At 36.4% G+C, this 24,151-nt stretch overlaps 1 protein-coding gene across 3 annotated transcripts; it reads right to left on the reverse strand.

Annotated features, from left to right (window-relative positions):
* Positions 1-1,929: 1,929 nt before the first annotated feature.
* Positions 1,930-22,940, reverse strand: LOC115918347 (sodium/potassium-transporting ATPase subunit beta-1-interacting protein 1-like). Of its 3 annotated transcripts, XM_030974627.1 has the most exons (8): positions 22,827-22,940; positions 17,391-17,528; positions 15,048-15,131; positions 9,718-9,918; positions 8,917-8,977; positions 6,607-6,700; positions 4,160-4,168; positions 1,931-2,732 (listed from the first exon to the last, which is right to left on the reverse strand). In XM_030974627.1, exons 1-8 carry the CDS (start codon positions 22,878-22,880, stop codon positions 2,714-2,716), a joined length of 660 nt encoding a protein of 219 aa, XP_030830487.1. In that variant the 5' UTR covers positions 22,881-22,940; the 3' UTR covers positions 1,931-2,713. The 3 variants fall into 3 exon arrangements, with proteins under 3 accessions (XP_030830489.1, XP_030830490.1, XP_030830487.1); XM_030974629.1 differs by lacking the exon at positions 4,160-4,168 and having other exon boundaries at positions 1,930-2,732; XM_030974630.1 differs by lacking the exons at positions 4,160-4,168; positions 6,607-6,700 and having other exon boundaries at positions 1,930-2,732.
* Positions 22,941-24,151: the final 1,211 nt, after the last annotated feature.

Raw genomic sequence — 24,151 nt, forward strand, 5'->3', positions numbered from 1 at the left:
ATACATCTGAAGTGCATCTCATCTCTCACATTAAAAATAATTAACAGGGCAAAAATTCTTGTCATGGAAAAATGTACTGAAATAATACAGCAAAATTACTGTTTTTAGTTAGTAATTCTGGAGAAAAAACATATTCATAACATAAGTCTTTGTGTGAAATTCATTTTTACTATACACTAGTTCAATTTGGAAAAAGAAACCAACATATTCCAAGCAGCATACAAATTTTTTTTTTTTAAATGGGAAAAAAGAAGAGATGGCAAAGTTTCTGGGTAATACAAATGAGTAAGTATCTCATTGCAAAGGCAATGGAAATATTACCTCTCTTTGTTATGACTAGAGTGATAATACATGTATTGTTACAGCAGTAGAAAAAGATCAAATATCAGACTTTCAGGCCAGATTTCATCATCTCCCAGGTTATGTTACACTTGTTATGTGACCTTATGATAAGCAAGGCATGGTCCTGTTATATTGGCAATGTCTCAGTCAAGGGGCAGATGGGGGTGACCATTGATCAATCATGCATAATTATATTCATGTTTGACAATGCTGCACTGTGTGCAATACAAATGGAGGGATTCCGTTTTTTCAATCTTGCATCACCCAGCAAATTTGAAATCTGCATTTTTTGCCAGGGTAACCTACCAGCAAAATGTTAACAAATATGACATCAAAAGATGCATATCACTCTAGTCACAAACGTTCTGTTAGAATAGAAATTTCCACAAGTTTTTGTTTTGTTGGGGGGGGGGGGGGGGGGGGGCGGGTCCATATCAGGATTATAGCAAGAGGTAGCAACAATTTACTATTTTTTGCATCATCCTCAAGCAACCTGAGTAACCTTGAATACATTTCAAGTAATAACACTAATATATTTACGATTGAGGCAGTATTTTTCATACACTTAAAAATCAGTGTATTCAAACTTTATATCATATAGTATACGGTATAAAGAAAAGTACTCCTATTCTTTGTTTAAGTGTCTGTTGTAAAATCCCTGTAGTGTCTTTACAAGAACTCAAGAAAAGAGTTTAACGAGACCCCACAATGTTTATCCTCATCAGGCTAGTAGTTTCCTAAAGACCTTTTGATTTTTATGTGGGTCTCTCTGAGATACATGTAGTACTTGTCTTCAATTAATAAGTGATACATTTTGATAATACAAGGCACATTGTGCTCAAGGACATTAAAAAAAATAGTATCAAAAGTTTTCAAAACCCTGAAAAGATCAGTCAATCTTGAGTATCATTTTAAAGATCCCAGTTATACAACTGTACATTCACACTTTAAGAGAACACCAGTATACAATGCCAGGCAAAACAGTTTTTAAGAAAATATGTACTTTATATCAAAGGGAGTGTAGCCTGGCAAATACTGGTTAACGCCATCTACGTCTTCTTTTGGACAACTGCACATAAACGAATGGACTTGGTTAACGGTAGTCAGCAACTTAATCTCTACATGGTCAGCGTTTGCGAAACAGACCGAAGATCTCCTCACGCTTAGGTTTTGCGTTTGTTGCTATTTACAATTGAGTGATGGCCTTTTTACAGGCAGAGGGGGATTTGTCTTGATAAAACTTCAGAAGCATGGACCTACCAGTGGACATATACCTGAAACTTGCCCTCACAGATAGTTGGTACACACTTACAGAGAAGGTTGAGTTCTGGGAAGAGGTGAACATTATTTGTGAGTGTTATCATTGTATTATGCAGGTGTGGAAGAACATCAGATAAAAAATGTTTTTCGAAAAGCACGGCTCAAATGCCTTATTATTCTAAATATGGCATGTAACATCATAAAAATCGGGACAGATTTTTATGCCACATGTTTGTGTAGTCCCATATACATCTTTCTGTGTACAGTGCTTGTAACTTTACCAAGACTGGGCCAAATTTCTTATCATTTTGATGATTCCAGAATCTTGCAATGCACACCAATACTTATTTGCTAGCCTTTTCTTGTCCATTCCACAACATTTCTTTCACAATGCAATCGCATGACCAGAACTCAACTTTACTCTTACATGTATGTAAATGAGTGCCCTATTCCTTTTCAACTCCAAACAAATCTCAAATCACCAAAATAGGCTTACATAGATTACCACCATTCTCTGGTAGGGCATTTCCATAATTTCTATAAGCATTTCACGCAGAAACAGAAGATTCCTTCAAAAGCCGTGCTCAAGACTCAAGGTATGATGTCTTTCCTTCAGAAGCCTGTGAGGTGAAGGAGCTGAAGAAATGACCTTGCAGTCTGTTTACATTCACAGAAATGTGTTCCCACTGCATACATACATGTAGGCAGTACTTTGTTACAATGATCCTCTGAAACGCTCAGAGGTTGGAGAATACACAGGATGTGCAAGTGAGGTGAAAGAGCAGCTGAACAGCAATCCATAGTGTTTACATTCACAGAAATGTGTTCCCACTGCAGACGTCGGCAATACTTAAATATAAAATCTCCTCAAAAAAATATTCATCGACTTTTGTCATGAAAGTCATATCATTGCGTTACATGTCAACGCATATACCTTCTTAAGCCAATGGCTGTTCTCCACCTAGCCTCACTAGGTACACTCAACTTTTAAGACTTTTCATGAAATTGTTTTCAATAATTTGGCAAGCAAGTTGACACTCTTGTAATTTCTTGTTCATTATCTGTCGCTCGGTGCATTCACTCTGGCCGAGTGCCTCACATTTTCAGTTTGTCAACGGAGCCCCCTGTGCCTGTAACAAACAAGAAACGTGCAGGAGAAAAAAGACACAAACATGGGTTACTAAAAAATTGGATATTTAATCAATAAAGTAAAAATTAAAAAATATTATTGTGTACTTTACGGTACTCAAATTAATTTTCGAGACTCTTCACACATGCACCAACTATATAAAACAGTATCATCACATTGTGTACATTCGTGCAGCTATGATGACCCGACCCCCAATTCAATCTGCAAAATCAATTTAAGGGCAATCTAACCTTGTAATAAATTCAGTAAATGAAAGCAGTAAATTCAGAGAAACAAAAATGGCGAAAGTTTGAAATAAATCAGGCAAATTTCAAGAAAGTTATGAATGTTTGAAATATATGACCACAACATCTATGCGAACCTCAAATTGGCAATTTTGTCAATGGATTGTGACGTAGGGACGGATAACTCTCCCGTTTGTCATATACAACAATATAACAAATAAATGTTTTTGTCCCAATTGGCTTCACCTTTGGAGCATTATTATGGAGAGTAATTTGATACAGGTCCTCTAAAAATTAAAGACAATCCTGATTCAAACATTTTGAAGAATTTAAATTTTAGTCATTTTGTGTTGGAACAAATGGAAAAGTTGTCTGCCACTACATCATAGAGACATTACTGATCCAGCTAATTTGAAGAGATCGTATCCATAGTGATTGCAACCATTAAAAATTCATAAGTTCCTCATTTTATATTTGATTTCATTCAAACTTTCACCAGTATGCTTCTTTAACTGTTCCTCTTTCTTCTGGAGGAGTTTGCTATCAAGGTTGGACTTCCCTTTAAAATTTTAATTAATAAAGCGTCAAAGAGTTGATGGTATCATGGTATGAAAAATTGAAAATACATCAAATAATCATTCATATTAATCAATGACACGCTTCATTTGTCAGAATGGACTACTTCTTTTTTCTCTCCCTCTTTTCATTAACAAATAGTGGATCCAATTACACGTTTAATAATTCAGATCTACCAAACTAGCTCCCTCCTTTGTTATTCCAAAGCCATGTTTGTAAACATGCTGGCTTTATGATCTTTAGAGTTGCATTAGGGACCAGGAAAACTCTTCCTTTCTATCGAACACATTTTTGCTTCATTGGACAACTTCAAATGGCCTCTGCAAACGTATATCATATAAAGCATATGAATATGGAGAGTTCCTTGCACCCATGGAAAAAGGTGCTTTTACACGAGTTAAATGTTATCAATATACATGTAAGTATTATTCATTTTTTAAAAGTTATTGTCAGATACCCATGTCCTATATAAATATACTAGGGATGAGGGGTATAATAACATTCCACTTCCATGGGAGGGGGATACAGATAATGGTCAGGAACATGTGAGATTTAAATACTAAGATAAGGATCAAATGTTCTGAAAGTTTTGGTAACCTCTCCTCACCTGGCGTCTCTGTAGAGATGTATTGAACAAGAGTACAACATCAGCAAGGCAGCAGACAAAGACATGCAGTCATCATGCAAAGAATCACAGCACACATAGAGATAGAGAGAGGGAGATAGAGAGAGAGAGAGAGAGAGAGAGAGAAGAGAGTAAGAGAGAGAGATAGATAGATAGACAGAGAGGAGGGTGTGAGAGAGAGAGATAGAGAGAGAGAGATAGAGAGAGAGAGAGAAAGAGAAACAGGGGAAAAACAGTAAGAAAAGAGGGAAGAGATAAAGAAATAGACAAGCAGTGAGGTTGACAAGGACATAGCCAGATTAAAAGAGAAAAGAGATAATGAAAATGAAGGTATTTAGAATGAGAAAGAGGTGAAGGGGTAAAGAAATAAATATGTGATAAATAACCATGCAAATACCGTAATAAAATCATTCACTAGCATTCAATACTTTATGCAACTACATCCAGTAAACTTTTACTTCAATGCATAACACAAAAGCAAGCTGGCGTTTTGACTTCTTAACCCCCCCCCCCCCCTCCTTGAAAAGGAGAATGAATTCCAGACTCGTCAGTAAGCAGGTATTTTTCTTTTCACATCAAAGCAAGAACCACTGCAATAGCGAACCTAAATATACTTCTTTTTCCTTCCTTCACTACAATAGTGCCTTTAAAATTCATACTACAAGTACATGGACAAATTGTTTGTCTGAATTATTATCTTTTGAATCACTTCCGCATGCACGTAACTTGAAAAATACACAGGACAAGCTGCTTCTAAAGCTATCTCGCACAAAAACTAAAGTAACTCTTGGGAGATCATGCTTTCAGTTGCGCCGCTCTACAGCTTTGGAATAACCTGATCCTAGACGTGAGAAAAACCTCATTTGTTGCTGTCTTCAAAGTTTTGTTGAAGACGCACTTGTTTTAGGAGCCTTTTAATGGATTTTTACATTTTATATTGTGATTTTGTAAAGTAACAGTACATTTATATAGGAGCTGCACTATATAAATTGATCTAATTATTATTATTATGTACTTAGATTTCATTGCATGAGAGGGAATCACTTCTTTTAGCACTGATATTGATTGTTATATTAAAAGCATGGTGCTACCCTAGAAATCAACTGTTGAATGGTGGACATACGGCGAACTTGATAAAATCATTTTGTGTTTTCTTGAGTTTCATTAATATTATTGAAATGACTAATCACTAAGAGATTATGGAACTATTTCACCTTTTTCTCTTTCATTTATAAATACCAGCTAATCAAGGATGCATATAATCAAAATGTAAATATTTCCCCCTAATAACTTAAAACAAAAATAATATCAAACAAATGACCTTATGTGTGGGCACATTATTTACTTAAAGCACCTACGGTAGCATTGGTAACTATTTGACATCCGGCATGCACCTATTATAAACAACCTAGTAGCTACAATCAAAACGCAAAGCACACAACAAGAACAATCTGCCCAAGGGATATTGGTCAACATTCTAAAAAAAATATTAGGAATCAAGTTAGAATGAAAACATAAAAATAAAAGATATATTAAGTCCGAATGAAGATTAGTGAAAGATAAGTCAACACATGATGTACATGTATGGTAGTACATGTTAAAAGATATTTTAATTTACATTAAGAACTCCTATTAATAGGAACCATATTACACGCCAGTTAGTTTCAACAAAGGTGGGAGTATATGTGACCAACAGACGAATAAGTATATAAATCATATCAAAAATCGAAGGAGGGTGGGCAACATAGCAAAGTTTCATACATTATAGCAGTCATATAAAAATAACTTTATTATCAAATTTAATATTGAATAGTTCCTGCATTCAAATTTGAAAAACTTATCGTCTTCTCAAGCAGATATACTCATAACAGTGTATGTATATTACATTAATGAATTGGATATTGGAATAGTATAAAACAATCACACATACCATTTTTTACTGTGTGAATTGTGTAATGAGGACGATTACCCTGATTAAATTTCTATTTCTATGCCTGTAAGATAAATCAATGCAGGAAACCTTACTTGATACTTACCGGTAATCATTTATCTCAATTTTTATTTTATTTTACCAGACTAGCTTAGTGTCTATTTTTATGACTGTCTTGGCTGCTTCTAAAAACTTAGGGATAGATGTGTATGATGTCATTCTAAATGTCGAAATAGGACAATAAAAAGCATCCCCAAAACAACAAATTGAAACAACAAAACTACTATTTAAAGCAAAATCGAACAAAAACCACAAACCAAACAATACTTACAAACTTAAAATATATTTACCAACATACCACACGTTTTCAATGAAAAAACACAAATATGAACTTATATTCTTTATCTGTGTGAACACGCACAAGATTCAAAACACAGAAATATGAAGAAAACACAACTCTGTTCACACCCACGTTCTAAATTGCTTTAATACTACTTACACATAAATTGGTTCCAATTGCATTGTGGCAGGTGGCTTTTGTGCATGTGAGTTGTAGGCAGTGTACGAAGAATCAAAGCCACCGATAAAATCAACTACAAAACGAGAAAACAAAAATATAAAGAAAGGAACCAAAATAATATAGGAAAAAGAAGAGTGCTCAACATAAAAATGGGGGGAAAAAACAAATCATAAAACATAAATGAAATGGCAAAAAATAATATTTAAAATGGAGGAAAGGAGTGAGAAAATGAAGGGGTACAGAAAGAAAAGTGATGTCAAGTTATAAATCACTATCGTAGTCTATACCCTTGTATGTGAATGACTAGGAAAAGTTCCTTTACAACTAAACAAATTTGTATTCTGAATCATGGAAGTCAAAAATACACAGGGCTTCAAGAAAATATGCAAATAATTACAATGACAGTTCTCAACATCATACATGAACATGTACTGTAGTAGAATAGCAAATCTGCAGCCATGGGCTCACGAGAACCCCCCCCCCCCCCTCCCACAAACACAGATTTACACCATATTACATTCCCAAACTACGTCAGATTGTGAACCCATAAAGAAGTGCTATGATTCTGTAACTACAAGATTGTTGACTTGAAATATTCCTGTCTATAGCAGACTTTATGTGTAATTAGAGAGTTAAGATAATCCCAAAAAGTAGCACAGCATTCCAAAAGACCTATTAGTAAGGTCTAGCATTCAATCCATGCATTTGAGGAATTAAAAGAATATTCAGGCTTTTTTAGAGTTTGTTGAACTCATTCAGTAGCACACTATAAACTGTGAAACCGCTTCAGTTAATAAGCCTGGCAATCCCCTAAGTGATTTATGGGGTAAAATTACCTTCTTTTGGCAGATTAAATTAGCCCCAGAAATATATTGAGCATTAAAATGTAATGCTGGCTACCTCTAAATGGAGACTGCCTCTGTAACTGTAGGTACATGTATTTAATTTTGAAAATAAAAAAATAAAAATAGGAGAAGAAGTAAAAGAACGAAAAGGAAAAGAATAAGAAGAAACAGTAGAAGAAAAAGAATAAGAGACAGAATAAGCAGAAGAAGAAGAGTGAGGAGGAAGAGAAGAAGAGTGAGGAGGAAGAGGAGAAGAGGTAAAATAAGAAGAGAAAAAAAAAAGAGAGAAAGAGGGTAGTAGAAGGAGAAGAAGGAGAAGGAGAAGAATAAGAAAGAGGAGAAGAGAAGAGGAAGAAGAAAGAGAAGAGGAAAAAGAAAGAGGAGAAAAAGAAAGAGGAGAAGAAGAAAGAAAAGAAAAGAAGAAGAAGAAAGAGAAGAGGAAGAAGAAGCTACATGTACACATACATGTACAATGCACCTGTCCAAAATTTTGAGTTCCCTTCCATTAATCATAAAAGCTTTATACTAAACATATTTTCATGTACATGTCTGACCTTGGTTTCTAAGTGTACACAAGCATTATATTACAGACAATTACTTAGTACACCTCATAAGGACTCTGGTTGATTGATTAGGTAATTAAACTTTAGGAAGAGCAAGTGATTGTGACGCATTACCCACAGACATAAATGATTCCCAGGGTGTAGTTTAATTACAGTGGACATTATGTATGGACTATGGATCCCCTGTATATTTCTTCTGTCATGTTGGCAAAGTTATGTCCTAAATTTATGTTGTTGTTCATAATAATTGAGACACCCCCCCCCCCAAAAAAAAAAAGGGGGGGGGGGGAAGGAGTTTGAGGGTTTGTAGGCTTAACATTTGCCATTTATAATTGCCAATTCTGATGTTTTCTCCTGAAAATGGATAAGTGCTCAATCACGCTACTTCTTTATGTACACATGTACATGTTTGTAGGTGACCGACGCAACACATGGAGAAATAGTGTTGCAGAAGGAGGCAAAGATGTATGCATGAATACAGAATTGATACATATCTGCTTGAAAAGGGCAACCTTATTTTTATCAAGGATTTAAGATCATACACAAATTTTGCTACTCTCCTAAAAAGGCTTACAGAATGGACTTGATGTACTGTAACATCTGACACTTACAGTATCTATTCCATCTAAATGTAGCAGAATACTTTTTACATGATTTAGAAAGAAAAAAATTGATTCAGGTAGTTGTTTAATGAGAAAGAAAGAGCTCCTCCCTCCATTACACTACAAAGAAAGCTAAAAAGTACAAGAAAATTGCACAAGAAAGTAGTCATCTGAAGTGTGCTTGAAAGAATGCATAATGAATGGTTCCACACGCAGTATTCATGCAGCTTTCAACAGCCTATGCGTATCTAGTAGGCAAGACGGTATTAGTATACTTACAGCTGTCTTCTTCTTCGTTGAATTTCTTTACCATGACCATAGCCCCAGCGATACCCAAGACCTGGATTAGGGGAAGAGGGATGGGAGGAGTAAAGAGAAGGGGGGGGGGTAGAGAATAGAAGAGGAGGAGAGAAAGGTCAAGGGGACAGATAGAAAAGAATTAAATGGAGATGAAGACAGTGGAAGAAAACAAGACAAAATTGAAATAGTTCATGAAGTTATTCTAGAGTTCTGGTTATGGAATGAAACATTAGTTTCCTCATCTCCCTATAGTTATTTTCAATTTTAATAAATATTTACCAACCAAGCTGTTTACATGAGTAGAACTGCATTTAATGACTGTTCAGAATCAAAAGGGCATGTGTTAAAATATATGAGGTTAATAATATGAGCCATTCTGTTAAATATCACCTGTACTCCATGCTGAGGTTTCAGGATGGAAAGCATTTATTGTTGGAGGCTTCAAATTTCACTTTAAAATCATAATCAAACACCGTAGCAATTTCTGAAGGCAATTAATGGCTCAGTATTTGTGCCACTCTGAAATTGATATTTTCCACAAATATGGAGACAGCGCAGAAGGATCTCTGATATTACAAGAGAAAGGCTGGATTCTGAGAGATTTCTCCTGCACAAGAACAATTTAAAAGAAAATAAATTTTGTGGGGATTTTTGCAATACTTGTAGGCTCACAGTTGAGCATTTTTGTTTTTGTATGGTACAACAGCCATTCCCTTCATCTGGTCCTATTTTGTGTGTGTGTGTGGCAGGGGGGTGTAGGAACTGTTACATAACACTTACACATAAAAAGCATTGAACTGCAGCATGGATGACCTCTATGTATCTGTAGTCAAGGAGGCAGCCCGTGACTCCTATCCTCTCCGACGTACTGATACCTGAAGGCAACGTGGTGATGTTGTACGTCACCGAGCAGTTGAAACCGTGCTCGATCCACCAGCTTTCACTGCTGCTAGTGTTAAATGTTAACATATATTGGTGTTGCTGCGGAGATAGAATGGGAAGAGAGAAATTGTCATGATTTAATAGTGATTTCTAATGCTACCTCTGTGCCTTCATACATGTACATTGCAATATAATAACAAAGGTTACTTCAACTGTGAGTGCCATTAGTTTGACTAGGCAATCACTGACATGCTAAAATACTGCACTGTTCTACATGTATGTATCTACATTGTAAATGTTTGATTGTTAGTCCCAATTTGTATTGCTTCCAACAACCACTCCCCCTTCCCACCTACCTCCCCTTCTTCTTGACCCCTCCCCCAGGTAATGTTAGGGAAATATACTACACTTGATTGATGATATTCTGTTTGTATGTACTGTCATGTACACGTAGGTCATATATTAAACATAAACAATACAATTGGTTTGTTTTGAAAAGAGCTTTAATATTACTTCCAGACTGAGTCTTACTGCTGTGATAAGGCACAGGCATTCATGGAATAGGTTTATGAATCTTCCTACCGGATCCGCTAATTTGGATCTTATCCAAACTTTGTTAAAAGTTGTCAGCAGTTTGCATGCAAACAAACATGTACATTGCACAGTGATGATTAAGTACAGTATGTCTTATGGTTGAGAGATGGATGGATCTATAGCTCTCACTGCCTGTATTATGTTTTGGATGCTTGCGAGCACCGCTGCCTGTGTTTTATGAGGTATCCCAAGCAGCTGACATTAATATATGTGACAGTTACAAAGCTTGTCTGGGTGACTGAAATGCCAGGCTAGAATGATCCCATTCCTCCTTCACGTACACCGAGCAAACTGAGTACTGTTCTAATCTTTTGGATGCGGAACACTTTAGATTCATTGTCCGAAACTAATTAACAAATTGCACCGTAAATATTGAATTCCACTTTTAAAAAAATATTTGAAATTGCCAAATTATTGCCCATATCTATTTGGTATATGCAATTGATTCATGCTTGCATTTTTGGTTTCACTAAAAGAAAGAAAGAAAAGAAAAGAAGATGACTGCTTTGGGGCTAAACGTTTAACCATAGCCTGTATTTGTTTAAGCGACTATAAACCTAAACGGAAAGTCTGAACACATTTGTGCATGTGTATCCATGGCATATCATATGTGGAAATATACCTACAATTGATAATCTACACTGATGTTCTTGAGTGCCTACAACTTAGAAAATGAAACACACTCATATAGGCCTGATTATTCAAGATGCCTGTATTAAAGAGAAGGTTGAGTTCTCGGAAGAGGTGAAAAATAATTTTTGAGCATTACTCATTCTTATTGTGCAAGTGTGGAAGAACAGAGCCATTTTAATAATGGCTCTGAATAGAGCTTTCCAGCCGTTTTTTTAAATTCTTGATTTGTATTATTTGTAAATTGTATTCTTGTATGTATTGAATTTTTATACGGAAAATAAAACCAAACCAAACCAAGTTAAGACATGTTCCCTGAAAAGCATGGCTCTTCAAATGCCTTCATATTCTAAATATGCATGTAACATCGTAAAAATCGGGGGGCCGGCTTTTTACGCCACGTGTTCGTGTAGTCCCATATACATCTTTCTGTGCAAGTGTTTGTAACTTTACCAAGACTTGGCCAAATTTCTTATCATTTTGATGATTCCAGAACCTTGCAATACACACAAATTCTTATATGCTAGATGATCAACATTTTCTGGTCGGTTCCACACCGTTTCTTTCACAATGCAATCGCATGACCAGAACTCAACTTCATCTTTAAAGTAACCCCCCCCCCCCCAAATACAAACCCATGTACCTTTTAAACGTCTCATTTCACAATTTGCGTGTACATGGTGCATGCAAGAGCATTACTCTCCTCCCGTCCTCCTCCTCTATCCTTCACTCCTCCCTCCCTCCCTCCCTCCCTCCCTCCCTTTCATCTCGGAGTTCATCTTCCTGATCTCAAAGAGGAATTTCAAGCAGCCTCACAAGCTCAAAATTCATTAATGTCTACCGGTACTGGTACATCTGTTTTCAAGATAGTTGAATCAACATCTGGGGGGAAATGCCAATAAAGACTGTCCTGTATACACAGTATGCGTATACACAAAACTTTCCCTGTCTTCTCCAATTTAACACGAAATTGGTTTGCAAACCAATTTTCTTTCAAATATTAGTTTTGCAATGCTTTTGTTGTTGTTCTCTGTGATACAAAGTATTCAGAACAGAAGGTCAATGTAATAGTAACCGAATTCAAAAGCTAAATAGAACTACATTTTTAGCTCATTTTTAATTTATTATCAATTCTTTTCGGATAGAGACTTTGCTAATCATTGTTCATTAATGTCAATTCTTTCTACAGTTATTAGTATCGTTGTTCTGTTTGTTATGTATTTTTTCAAATTGGGGAGGGGGGGGGGGGGATCGAGTCATACTGTAGCATACTACGGTCAATTTTCTTTTGCTATGCCTATTTTGTAAAGGCGGTTTACTGTTACATGTGCGAATGATCCCTTGCATAGCAGTTATAATTAGGCAGCTCACATACACATAATAGGGGCAGTTACACTGTCATCCAAACACGCCAAAAAATGCCAAACCGGAGCCTGGCCGCGATGTTACCAAGGGCAACTACGCTTTACCGGCAGACATGCCAAGCCCCAAACATTCCAAAACGAAGTGTGATCTTTTGGCGTGTTTTGGCGTGTTTTGGCGTGTTTGGCAAGTATAACCGCTCGCAGTTGTAACATCGCGATGTTAGGCACGTGACTTCCGGCACTTCCGGATTGTTACCCGCGCTCTTTTAAACCACGTTCTTCCCGTGTGATATTTATAGCATTTCCATCGTCGCGCGTGTTATCCGTTCATTCAGCTCCGTTTGTTCCAATTCCGTTAACTCATCCTTTATTCAATCTTCGTTATTCCCGTCTGGCCATATCTGTCTAGTAGTAGTATTTGAGTGTTTTGTTAGATTAATTAATATCACCATGGAAGTGAACAATTCCCATTGGACTGATGATGAGATGAAGTTCTTGATTTCGATATGGAGGCAGGGAGAGCTCCTCCACCAGACTTCCAAGCGTCCCTGCAAACGTGGGGAAAAGGGCTTCAGAGAAATGACGTCGGCGAATTCTCATAATTCCAATTAACAACGATGATTTTCTTAACCTTCCCATATCATTTTTACTACTAGATTTCGATTGAATTTGGGAAAACTGAATCAGCAGCCGTAGTCCGTACTTCGTAACTTATCCACTCTTGCCTCAAATACTACACGCGAGATAAACAAAACATATCGCATGCATGCGCATGGGATGTATCGCTATTTAGCTAGCTATAGCGCTAGCTGGAAATTGCGCGCGCTAAAAATCTTATAGCAGGCCGGGGTCAAAGGTCGGGAAGACTGCACATGCGCATTACCAACCGAAACACGCCAAAACATCGCTGAACAGCTCCGTCGGTGATGTTTCAGCACAAGTGTAACCGGGTGCACGAAACATCGCGACTTTTCAAAATGAGGTATTTGACAGTATAAATGCGCCTTACGTGATCTCTATCATCAATCACCACGCTCCTCTACCCACCCCTGATCAAGAGAGATATATACCCCCATGGAATGCACCAGGTAATCTATACTATCTCTCAAACGACCTTAGCCCGGTTCATATGACCTTTCTGCGCTGAAATTTCAGCCTACATGTATGATCTTCATTAGTCTGCACTCTGCAGGCACGAACCCTACTTGTCAGTTGAATGCATTTAGAAGCCATAACACAGGGTCTGAACTGTAAGACTATGCATGTACAATGTACCGGTACATGTAGATAAAAAAAAAAGAGGTTTTTCTGTTCACACAAGCTCTTTTAAGATTTGGTGTTGTGTACATGTGAGTGCGATTAACCCAAAATGATATCTACATTAAGTAGAGTTTACCAAAGCCAAATCGCTCACTGCTCCTATGAATTTTTTGCTATCCATATAGACCCTACACTGTACATGTATAGTACTGTATGAGTGTATGTACATGTGATGGCTCCTGCCAATAGATAGACAGGGTAACTCTTAGCTCAAGGCTTAATAACATTTTATTAATTAATAATAGGGTCTGTGTTTAAAGACTACCTGAGATCAGCATGACCATTGCAAGGGAAGGCTATACTTTTTACATATACGGATTGCCTTCCTTTTCCATCAGTCTATCCGACATCATTATAAATTGTGAACCTTTACTGAAGAACGAGGACAAATTCATTATATCTATTAAGTTCATTGAATAAATTACTAATTGCAAGTATCTGTACTAACCATAATGCAAGCTTCTTTGAGTCATATAAATGAATTTAATTAAGAATCCCTCAATAATTGCATTTCTGATTTTCTCTCAAATTCATTATTACCCAAACCCTATCCATTTTTTTTACAGAAGCAGTAAACAGCTTTTTCCACCTAAACTTGTTTAGAAACAGCAGTAATATTTACCAAAATACACAACAAGTTTGTAGGCACTACAAGGATCTTATTTGAATGCAGTATATGCAAAATCAAGTGAAGTAGAAAAGTGGTAGAATAATGCATGGCCAATGTGGGTCTGTTAAAATCATCAAATTGTATTGCATTTCAAGCTGTGCTTACTTTTCTTTGATAGTTTGATATCCGTAACAGTTTCACATATGTGTGTTTTATCAAACATCGAAACAAAAACAAAAACCAAAAAGCCAACAAACAACAACAATCTTTGGGAATAAAGGAAGCGGCTGAAAGTAATTCTGCAGTTTTTTTTTAAAGCAGTAAATGGGCAATCGAGATGAGAAAAAATAAAAACAAACTAATAAGATCCTGCTGGAAATCACATTCAATGAATAGCTCAACTCACACTTTTGAGAATGGAAGCATGTACGAACAGAAACATACATGTAGCTGTAATCTACATGTACCTCCCATGCACCAACCTGCCTACTGCCTTATTAACAAGAAGATTATTCACTTTTGACCACAATTTAGTCTTAAATATCTTCCCTAAAATATCAAGACCAATATAATGTTTTTTTTTTCTTTTTGTCCTGATAAATATATCAAGGGTTGAAGGTGCATTTAATATGAGTAGAAATGAATCAAAATATTCATTTATGATTAGTTTATGATAGAACAGAGTAAAGTATAATAAAAATATATCTTACCTCAAGTGAAAGAATTCCTGCTTCTAAATATAAACATATGATGAAGATATTCCAACCAAGCCACAGCAATTGCCATAGTGAATACTGTAAAGAAATAATGACAAATTATACAAAATGTAATCATTATTTTGGAGAATAATACAAAAATATCCTTTAATGTTATGAATATTTAAACATGGACACACCCTTACACAAGGACAGAGCTGTGACCATATTTTTATTTTTATTTATTTATTAATGTTTTTGGAGGGGGGAGGGAGAGGAGGTGATATTTCTCCAGGCCAGGGTTATAATTTCAGGAATCATGTTGGTTTAATAGTACCAGACTTTGACAGTGGTGGTGGGGAAGAGAAGAACTACCGGTAGAAGGGTAAAAATGAATCATGATTAAAGGACTTTCTTTTTTGTACCCCTCCCTTTCTCTTGCTTTCATCCCTTGACCTGATAATATTGACAGGCCTAAAATGTCTATCAAGACTTTCATCATAAGCATGCAAACCTGCACATGTCCCGCTAATTTCTAAGCCTTTAATTTAAACTAAAAATCAAACAATACCATGAATTTTGTTTACAATAGAAGGTCACAGCTAGTGATTTGCTTAATGTTCAGGAACATTATTTTGATGAAGTTTATCTAGGGTACACAAACAGAGGAAGAAAAATATATGGGTGCAGAGGCTTTCCTCTGACAAAAACTTCAAAAGAGCTCTGGTATTATTTAAAGATATTAAAAAATTTAAAAAAATGAAGAAAAAAAACCCTGCTTCATGTACATGTATAAATGTGAAGAATGCAAATCAAGAGAGAGCTTCCCTGAATTAAAACAGCTTTATCGAATGGAGTGCACACATACAGTGCAATGTACATGTACATGTACATGTACAAAGTACAAGGGTAAATCAAACAAAATATCAGTGAAAAAAATAGACGGGGGCTCAGGGCGAAATAGCCCCCAAAATGCCCAAAAGAGCCAAACTTGTTATAATTCAAGTAGTGATGAAATTTTACAGAACAACATTCCGTACTGTACACTGTACACATGTACTCATACAAGTCTGTACATGTTCATACAGTGTACATGAATACGCTCTTTTCACTTGTGAGCAGGGGAGAACCAAGGGGACATACCATAACATAAACAATAATGGGGTGTAAGAATAATATGGCATGACGATAGGATTACAATACAATGTGCACCTGTACTGTACTATTGTAAGGGTCCAATTACTTGTACGTGTACCAGTGTGTTGTACATATATTCGGGTGCACTGGGACAAATGTTCATCTGTACTGTATAATTATCATCCATAGGCCTACCGTGTACATCCAGGATGAAATGATTCCTTGCATCATTCAAGTACATCCCAGTACATTGTGTAGGCCTACATCATGTATGTACATGTATAGTACTAGAGAAGACATTGATACTACACGTATGTACATGTAGATACAGTGTACATGTGTGCACCTACACGTACATGTACATGTACACAGTATATTAAACATATGCAGGCAATACTCTCCATAGAAATTAATATAAACATCAATTATCATCATAGAATTATTCGCCCTATACCAGGATGTAGATCACATCTGTACACTGAAAGCTGTATTACACATCAAAGCTGTATACCTTGAACATAATTCAGCCGAATCACTCCCCAAGTTCATATAACTGCAAGTGTGAGAACTGACGTAGTTTGTGCTATGGTGACTGGTGACGACAGATGCAATCATGCATGTCATCCCAATTCACCTAATGACTCTTCATGACTGTATTGGCAGAGACACAAATTCCATGATGCGTGGTGTGTTTTGGACACAGGACCTTTCAAAATGACAATTGGAGCATGCCAACTTGATGACAAATTTGGTCAGCACTTCTCCATCCCTAATTTTCACAGTACATGTATGTCAATGTACTCGTACTTCAATGTTGTTGACATTATCTTCCATGCGTTTGTACTTTTCTTAATGCAGGCTTGAAACTAAAGCACCTGGGACACATATATGTACAGTAGGAATCCCAAATCTACATGTGTATGTACTGTAGGTCCAGACTCCCAAAGTTTCTCCTTCTTCTTTTTTTAAATTAAAAAACAACAACATGTCCATGTAAATACAGACTCTAAAAAGATAAATCCAGACCCCTTTTTTAAAAAAAAATAGTGTGGTTTCCTGCTTAAAGTGTTTAAAGATAAATTTAGCAGTTTCTGGCATTACAGTACATGAGCGGATATCATGAGAAGTACACCTGAATGTACATACATTTTTGAGCAATTACCATAAAGCTGGTGGATACCGTTGCTATAAAAGACATCATTGTTATCAAAAGATACTTACCACAATCATAAATTTTGGTCTGTACTGATAGGAGCCGAATATGCCGAAGAGGACGAAGATGATATTGAGGAATCCTACCAGCATGGGCACCCACATGAAGCCAAGGAAGTCAAACACAAGTCGTTCCGTGGTAGCGATCTGTGCAAAGAATGGAGAAGAAAAATGGAAGGTGTACAAACTACAGATTACAGAATACTTTGTACAGAATAGAAATACCATAGATTGTCCATGTGCAACATGTCGCAAGAAATTATGCATACTGTACATGTACACCTGTACTTGATATAGAAATGTATGTTCTGAACGACAGAATACATGAACAAGATCTTTTCTCCACACTAGAAAGGTTACAAACTTAAAACAAAGGGGAGAAGGGCCTTCTGTACTACATTGTAGAAATAGGCAATTAATTTGTCATTGAGAAATTTTTCCAGAAGTACAGTACTGAGTACATGTTGTAAGTAGAGAATTGATTTGACTGATCAGATATTGTCAAAAGCAAAGCCATTGTATGCTTGTAAAAAATTACTATGAATTATGTTTCTTTACATTGTATTTTGTAATGTACACACTGTACATGTATATAGTTTAAAATCTTTTAATATTGTCCATGATGAGCAAAATTATAAAAAGGGATACTCCAGAAGACAGTGAGTATTAATTGTCAATACATTTAAACTTCAATCGTACACAATAGAATCTACATTATAAATCATAATAACCCCTATCAATTGTGCCAGGAAATCGAAGAGAACACAATCATTCCTTTCTTAATTGAAAAATACAAACATAAATGTATGTACACATTTACATTATCTAGCCTGTCACGATTCCAAATCAATATTAATACTCAGTAGAGTACACAAGGGCGTGGAACCATGGGTCACGTCATTGATCAAGTGCTTTCAGTATGTACAGTACAAGTGCATGCTAATTTGCTTGTGAAACCAATGGTATAAGGTCCATTCATATGATACGATGCTTTACCTGTTAACACACCTTCAAGCTTTAGTTTCATTTTTGAAAGTTCATACCAATTGAGCACCATGCTGATAGACTTTGACAGCGTGTGATGATGATGATGATCATTGTACAGAGACAAAGGCAAAACTACAGAAAATATACATGAACAGTGTTCATATGTACTTGTAGGCCTAAAGCTATGATATGGGAATACATTTATATCACCCCCCCCCCCCTTCTCCTCCCCATTTTATCTCTCTTTCTCCATCTCTCCCTCTCTCTCTCTCTCTCTCTACCTCTCTCTCTCTCTCTCTCTACCTCTCTCTCTCCATCTCTCTCTCTCTCTCTCTCTCTCTCTCTCTCTCTCATACTCTATTGATTCAATTCATCAGACAGTTTGCAGTATGTAACAAGAAGATGAACTCAAATATAAATCAGGAAGTCCTATTGTCCCCCTCACACACACACACACACACACACAATTTAACTATTGAAGTCAAACTTGAATTCATGTCCACATAAACGAGGAAGTGTTCATCTAAAATATATGGTACACAATACAAGTAGAACACAAGGAGGGGCATATTTATACCAGCCCAGACTAAAAGGAATCAGACAAGGGAAAACAATACTCCTTTGTCAGAGAGGTGTGAAAAGGCTTGGGTTTTAAGACCCGCTTTGCAAACTTATCTCAATACCCTCAGGTTAAAAAAGAGGATTATAAACCTCTTAAATTCAGAGAGGTTCCCTATATTTTCCACATGTACAAATTAACAGCCTAATATTACATGTACACATGCAGCAACTGGTCTAGTGGTGTAGTTAGAAATTACATACACTGTACTGTACATCATACAGTGATCCTATCTCCCCGATGCAGGCAAGTGAACATGTATTTTTCGACACACTGTAGTTTTGTACAGACTGGATAGATGCAATAATTCAAAATAAATGCACTATATGAACTCAGATTATTGAATGTAATTTTTAATCAACATTATCAACCTCCAACAGAATGATTGGTTTCTGAAGAAACATGCATTGTTATATTAAGCCTACATAGACATAATATACAGTGTACATGGCATGGCTATCTGCAGTATACTGTGTACTATGAGGATCTGTAAAAGCTTGGGTAAAAGATAAATTCAAATACATACACTGTACATTGTACATGTATAGACCTATAAACAGTGTACATCAAGATTGGTTTGTACACCTACCAATGTACATGTACATGTACATAAATGGAACCTAAATAATAAACACCTAAATTGATACTAATTCCTGGCCCTAATGCCACTAAAGTAACTGTCTGTGAGCAGTCAGACAAAAGGGTGCCCTACAAAAGATTTGGCCATTGAGGTGAGTCAGCTGTGAAAGAATTCAATGAATTGGACCTTTCACTATCCATCAGTTCCTTTGTGGGAGGGACCATTGAACTGTTGTTACCGCTCTCTGCACAAAAGGGTTGGTTTACAAAAGCAGGTGAGGAAAAACATCTTTGAATTTAGATTCACACGCTCTGCCAAAAGATCTCAAGTCACTACAAAGTACAGTGTACAGTAAATGTCAGTCTGTCTCTACTCTCTACATGTACATTGTAGGTAGGCCCTTACAAAGTTACAATGTGCTCAGAGACATTTTGTAGATGGACAGTATTAATTTCCCGACATGAAGTCAGAATAACACCTACAATGTACATGGGCATACACTCATACAGGGTACACATAGGATTAGGTGAATTACACATCAATAATCTGTAAACAGGTCTGAACAATTTCAAATAATACAACTATTTTTTATAACCAATTGATGCATTGTTAGATCTTAGCAAGACTACAGGTACAGTACAAGCAATTTAACAATGAATAGCAATTGTACATCATTCTTGAAAGTAAACATCGCTGTCTATGTACATGTAGGACTAGTTTACAACCATTTAAGCCCTTTTACACTTGTCAATCGTCACATGGGGTCTGAATTACAAGACTGAATACTGTTCTCTATTGGCCTATACTGTAACTGCTTGAGACACAACCAACGAGGGATCCTCAAAAGCAGTACAAATTAAGGCTAATGGCTTTGTGGAATTTTCTTTATATTGTCAAAATAGAGTTTGAGCCTGCAGACTAATAAACTGCAGAGTACAATAGCAGACAGTGGCAGGACAAGGAGGGATGTTAATTCATTTGGGGTTGCCTAGTTACCACTGCTGTGACAATTAAGATATCATAATTGCCCAAATGCATAATAAGGAAAAATATCTAACCTGCCTTCTGCGTTTCAATGTAAAAGCTATATGCATGTACCGTACACACTGTACATATACAGTAGTATACATGCATGTAGAACGTACATGTACAACCAGAGAAATTACAGTAAATAATGTGAAAATGTGAACCTTAAAAAAAATACATGTATATGTACATGTACATATAAATTGAAAACAAAAACAAAGGCATACATGTACATGTACATGAAGTGATGTCATAATAAGCCAGAGGCAGATTGTAATTTTTTTAATTTTTTTTTATTAGGGGGGGGGGGGGGAGGGAGAAAACAAGAACACAAGAATCATTTGTAGCCAGGCGTAATAGTACACCAAATTAAACTTCAACGTTATACTGACTAATATCTAAAAAAAAAAAAAAAAAAAAAAACTGTAATATTGGGGTATTAAAGATTATGGTTTTTTTTAATCAACAGCCCACACGACAGTGAAACTTTGTGTTCAGTAACACAACCCAATCTTACTGTGCTGTAGTCAAAAACAAAATACTGTACATGTACGGTACAACACAAATAAATGACACTGTATGTATTCTGTATAAAGTGCAGGGCTAAAATTAAAATATGCCCCCTTTTTTTTGTTGGTAGGCCAATAAAAAAAAAATCATAATTCAATAGAGATATCTGGACACCGACTGCACTGATTGTAAAACATTTTTGGGTCTAGAATTTTTTCATTTTTTCATTTTTTTGTTGATTGATTTTATTTCATTACAATTGTTTGCACAATAAATAACATAAGTTGACAAAGTAAGATCAAAATTATGAAATGAACAAGTTCCCAAGAATAAATACAATCTGAACATTATTATACGTGTACATGAAGTCTAAATAGTGTGCAAACCACTTTACGCGACTTATTTATATTCATTTATTCAGACCACATGTTTTTCCTTCCAATCGCGAATCATGTTTTCACCCCGCGTATTACAACACCACGAGGTTTCTTTACTCCTGCTACCATCACAGACAGTACAGTCAGCAACGGCTGCATCTATCTTAGGTCGAGTCAACATGTCTCTGTGATCTTCTCTCCGCACTCAAGAATTTTCTGTGCTTTATGCACCTCTTTCATGGCACGCTGCTACAGTGCTATTCACTTCGCTCCGGTAGCTTTTCATCGTCACAAGCTCGACTCACCGTAGCTCGCCTGAACATTCATCACAAGCCCGATTCACCGTACATGTAGCTCTCTTAAACATTCATCAAAGTTCGGCTCATCCAACTCATCGAGCGACTTAATGTACTGATTCGCATCGGCACCGACTTTGATTTCATTTCTTCCTTAGCCTCTGACATCGACTGATTCACTGCTTCGCCATCGAGCACCACACATTACTTCTCTTCTCTTCCGAGAGCTTCATCATCATCATGAGCGTCAGCGTCGACATCGCACTCTTCAGCCACGACAACAAAGCCGCGTCTCTGCCATCAAGCCTCCGCATCATCTTCGCGTGAGCCCCTTCCTTCGTTCATCACCCGTCATCATCTTCATTTGACTTTCGAAGTCATTTCTACTTTGTCGTAAGCTTTATTTATTTACAGCCTTTATTCATGTCCATCTCAGTGCAGGTACTCGTTTCTCGTTCATGACATGTCATTTCGGATTTATTTATTTGCCTGCATGACTAGACTCTAGTCTACACTTGCAAGTAGAAAGCCTATAGACTACCTCAATGAAATAATGAAAAGGGAATACATTTTCTGTGCAATGCAACGAGTTGTGGGATTAGTGAACACGCATTCCATTCTTTATAGTATTCAATACACCACACACTAACCATTCTACAGACTTGTCAAAAATACAAAATAGTCTACATGACACTGCACACAAATCTCCATTTTATCTAAAAATAAGCTTTTTAAAGTAAACTCTGCTTGATGTGTTCCATTCAAACCTAGACTATCTTTGAATAAAAAATTATAACAAATATTTAAGCTAACGTCCTGGTCAGAGTTCTACCATGACTACCATTGGCCTAAAGGCTATTCATTGGCCTTCGCCTAAGCTGAGCCAGGCCAGAGTCGTGGCGGTTTTTAGTAGCCATTACACGGCCAACTGCAGGCGCATGGCTCAGTCATAGTACAGAAGCAGCCGGTAGTCTCCTCCAGCTCCAACCTCCTGCATACCGGTATAGTTATTGACATGAGATGAATTTCAAAAATACATGGTACACTTACCAGCTGTAAGATACATAATGTTATCATTGAACACTGCCTCGTACAGCAACCCATTTTGATGATGTGCTGTTCCTATTATTTTCCAAAGAATGGGTTACCCTCATATGAAGAGAATGTGAATTTTATTCCATGTAGAACTTAACTCGACTTAGATATCCGCCGCGCCGCATCGATCCGCAATTCTTCCGAAATACTAATTCTGTATGTTAACTGTATGCGCCTCTTGCGTACCGTACGTACTGTGCGTGGTTATTTCCCACATGTGACCGCATCACACTCATTTCATAATTGCTTTTCAAATACTACTTCCGCATTTTTATGTAGTTCTGTCTCTTCTTGCTAACACAAGTGAAGGAGGGATTGGACGGCATCATTTCAAAATTGTGGAAGAATCCCGTAAAATGTTGTAGCTTATATGATCAATTTTAGGTGTCCTAACAGTATGTGTGTGTTAGAATTTAGTCCATCCCGCGGACGTATTTCTCACTCAGTTAATGTGCTTTGTTCGAACCAGCTGATTTTTGTTATTGTTTACATTTGTTATCTAGTATGTGTAGACTACCCGTATTTCCGACCGTTTATGAAAATTCGGTAGAATTTATGTATATAGAAATACAAAACAGTGCCATCCCAACTTTTTCAAGTACCCCCCAAAATGCCCCTTTTTACTTTGACAAGTGCCCCTTTCCTTTTGTAAGAAGTGTTCTTTCACCCTGTTGGATAAACACCCTTTTATTTTGACACGAGCTCCTTTTTTTCTTATAACAGACATAAGAAGTGCCCCTTTTCATCTATGGTGATCGAGTGCCTCTATTAAGGTGCGAGAAGTGCCCTTTTTCAACTCTAATAATTGCCCTTGTTACTTTGATAAGTGCTCCATTTCTTTTCTAGTCCGATTTTCCCTTCTTATAAATGTCCTTTTTTCTTTCTCCACAACATGCACCCCTAAGGCCTAAAAAAAAAATTGATGACTTGGCGTAACCCGCCCGACCCTATTTTTATCGCCGACCCTACACTTTTTTTTTTTTTTTTTTTAATTTTTAATTTTTTTTTTTTTTTTTTTAATTTTTTTTTTTTAAATTTTTTTTTGTTTGTTTGTTTGTTTTTTGATAAAGGATTCTGAAATACTGGAGACATTTTTTTAACTGTTTGTTATTACAGAGCCATTCACAATTGTAAATATTTTCACAAGTTGCAATTGGCTACTCTTTTCAACCCTCATTCTTCAAGATTTTGGATACATGTTAACATGTTAACATGTTAACCTCTAGACAAGTTATATAAATGCTAGTCAATACATTGTGAAAATACTAATATTTGTGAAC

This window comes from Strongylocentrotus purpuratus, unplaced genomic scaffold, assembly GCF_000002235.5.
Source record: "Strongylocentrotus purpuratus isolate Spur 01 unplaced genomic scaffold, Spur_5.0 spur5_scaffold_7, whole genome shotgun sequence".
NCBI classification, from domain to species: Eukaryota; Metazoa; Echinodermata; class Echinoidea; order Camarodonta; family Strongylocentrotidae; genus Strongylocentrotus; species Strongylocentrotus purpuratus.

Excerpts from the sequence above, each read along its gene's own strand:
- LOC115918347 (XM_030974627.1), bottom strand. The coding sequence starts at position 22,880 with ATGGGTTGCTGTACGAGGCAGTGTTCAATGATAACATTATGTATCTTA. Across the intron at positions 17,529-22,826 it reads CATTATGTATCTTACAGCTG|ATCGCTACCACGGAACGACT; the intron begins GTAAGTGTACCA and ends TTCTTTGCACAG. Across the intron at positions 15,132-17,390 it reads GACCAAAATTTATGATTGTG|TATTCACTATGGCAATTGCT; the intron begins GTAAGTATCTTT and ends ATTTCTTTACAG.